The sequence below is a fragment of the Lathyrus oleraceus genome, chromosome 7 (genome assembly GCF_024323335.1).
Source record: "Lathyrus oleraceus cultivar Zhongwan6 chromosome 7, CAAS_Psat_ZW6_1.0, whole genome shotgun sequence".
NCBI lineage: Eukaryota > Viridiplantae > Streptophyta > Magnoliopsida > Fabales > Fabaceae > Lathyrus > Lathyrus oleraceus.
The window spans coordinates 112,406,846-112,409,052 of record NC_066585.1 but is presented as its reverse complement, the minus strand read 5'-3'; the positions used below and the strand labels follow the sequence as shown (position 1 = coordinate 112,409,052).

At 35.9% G+C, this 2,207-nt stretch overlaps 1 protein-coding gene across 1 annotated transcript; it reads right to left on the bottom strand.

The window, feature by feature from the left end:
- Nucleotides 1–209: 209 nt before the first annotated feature.
- On the bottom strand, nucleotides 210–1,190 carry LOC127106621 (uncharacterized). The gene has a single exon (XM_051043917.1). The coding sequence runs from the start codon at nucleotides 1,002–1,004 to the stop codon at nucleotides 522–524; it is 483 nt and encodes a 160-aa protein (XP_050899874.1). The 5' UTR covers nucleotides 1,005–1,190; the 3' UTR covers nucleotides 210–521.
- Nucleotides 1,191–2,207: the final 1,017 nt, after the last annotated feature.

The following is a 2,207-nucleotide window of genomic DNA, read 5'->3' as shown; positions in this document are numbered from 1 at the left end:
CTTAAAAGAAATTGAGTTGGAACTAACTCAAGTATGTTATTAAAATGGCTTGTAAGACGGTGATTATTCTATTTATAAACCTACTTTTAGTTCATATTTGATGTAGAATTCTTATTACATTCTCTCATGCTCAATACTGGTGATCTAACAAATTATAAATAAACTATGAAGTATGAGTTTTAACTCTATGTATGAACATGAATGAAGCTTTTAGGATCAAATATATTTTATTCATAAAAATAAATAAAAAACAAGAGTATTACAAAGTGATGATGCATGTATATAGATGCAATGATCCTAACTAATATCAACTAGAATTAGGTACAAAATCTCAACAAACTTCTAAAGGCGATATCTAACTACTCATAGTTAATGTCAACTAACTTGTCTCACAAGCCACCGTGTTATCTTTCTTATTCTTACAATCAACGAGTTACCGAAAACTATTTCAACAATAGCAATAAAAAAGACACAATAGTCTAAACCACTCCATTTGCATACCTCATTGATCAACAACAAACTCAACTCGAAGGGTCACGTAGCACTAATTGCATCTTGTTATTTCCATCATCATTTTCAAATTCACCATTGTTACCACGCATAGCTTCGCCTTGTACCCGCTTTCTATATTTGAACACATAAATTAAACTCGAAGCCAAAATCAGAAACGCTCCCACGATTCCACATGCTAAACTCGCAGCCTTCAGTGCATTCCCAACTTGGTCTCCATCTTCACCGGAGACTCTCCTCCACGACGATGGTGGAGTGGAGTGATCTCCGGTTGTAATGGCATTCGGCATCGCCACGTCGGAGGAAGACGAAGACGACACTGTCGGCGATGAATTGTCACTGTTGAAGAAAGATCTCATCTCCGGCGAAGAATGTGTCCCCGCCGGTGATAAGGTCTGAAACAGAAGGCCGTGTTCCGAAGGACGGAGGTCTCTGGAGGAGGAATATCCGGTGAGAATGAGAATGAGAAAGACGACGAGGGTAGATTCTGCCATGGAGATTGAGGTTTGGGAGTTGCAACGGAACGGAAGGGGAAGGAATATATAATAAACTCCGAGTGATTATACGGTGCCGTTTTGAAAGGAAAGCGTTATACAAGGGTGGTGTGTGTGGGAGTGAGGGACTTTAAGAAGAACAAGAACGTCAAAGAGAAACAGTGAATTTTGTCTTAACATGGAACATCTGTCGGAGAAAAAAGCTCTTCTTATATTCTCGCCGCTTTCTACTTTGTCTTTTACTAATCACTTGAGAATATTTTGACTTTTTTCCTCTTCCGTGACTTGATTAGTTGCGTTACATGGATTGAAATGATTAATGAGTTTGGATAATTAAAACTATATTTTTGCCATGATTGGTGGCTAGTAAAAAAAATTCTTAAATTCATATATTTTGTTACACCTGGTCGAATCACTAGTACCGTTTATTAAAGAGTCTAGAAAAGTTGAAAACAATAATTACCGTCCAATTCTCTATGATTACGGGGACTAACATGTTACATCTCTATCTAAAAATTTAAAATAATAGATAGATGTGTTACGTCTCTTATAAATTAAATATTTCTATTTAGAGATGATAAAAAACTTTTATTTTTACAAAAATAAATTTAACTCATATCACTAATAATAATAATCTCAATACAAGATGACATATGTTTGTAATTTTGGAAATTAGGTAAGATGGTAAGATGATGATAATGAATGAAGCAAATAGAAACAGTCAAAAAGTAGTTTGAGTTTGTTATACTTTCTGTTATGCTGTTAGTTACATTTTCTTCCTACTATATAATTGATGTAATCTCCATTCAATGCAATATGAAAATCTGGTTATGTTCTTTATCTTCTTCCTCTTCACTTCAAGCTTTCTTACCACTCTTCAATGGCTTCCATGTGTGAAGCATAATATGGTATCATCGTCTTCGATCCTCTTTCCACACTTCCGCACCGTTTTTTCTCTTCTACTTGTGCGATCTTTCCTTTGATTTCAGAATGCCTCCGCGTATTGATCCTACTGCAAATCGAATCACAAATTGTGATGTTGATTCGGTTTACTACGTTCATCCTAGCGAAGGTCCTAATTCTGTTAGTATTCAACCTCAATTGAATGGTTCGAATTACATCTCGTGGTCAAGATCCATGGAAAGAGCTCTTGGAGCTAAGAACAAGCTTGTGTTCATCAACGGATCCATTCGTGTTCCAAGT

Bases quoted from the DNA above. Each gene is read 5' to 3' on its own strand.
- LOC127106621 (XM_051043917.1), bottom strand. From the start codon at position 1,004: ATGGCAGAATCTACCCTCGTCGTCTTTCTCATTCTCATTCTCACCGGA.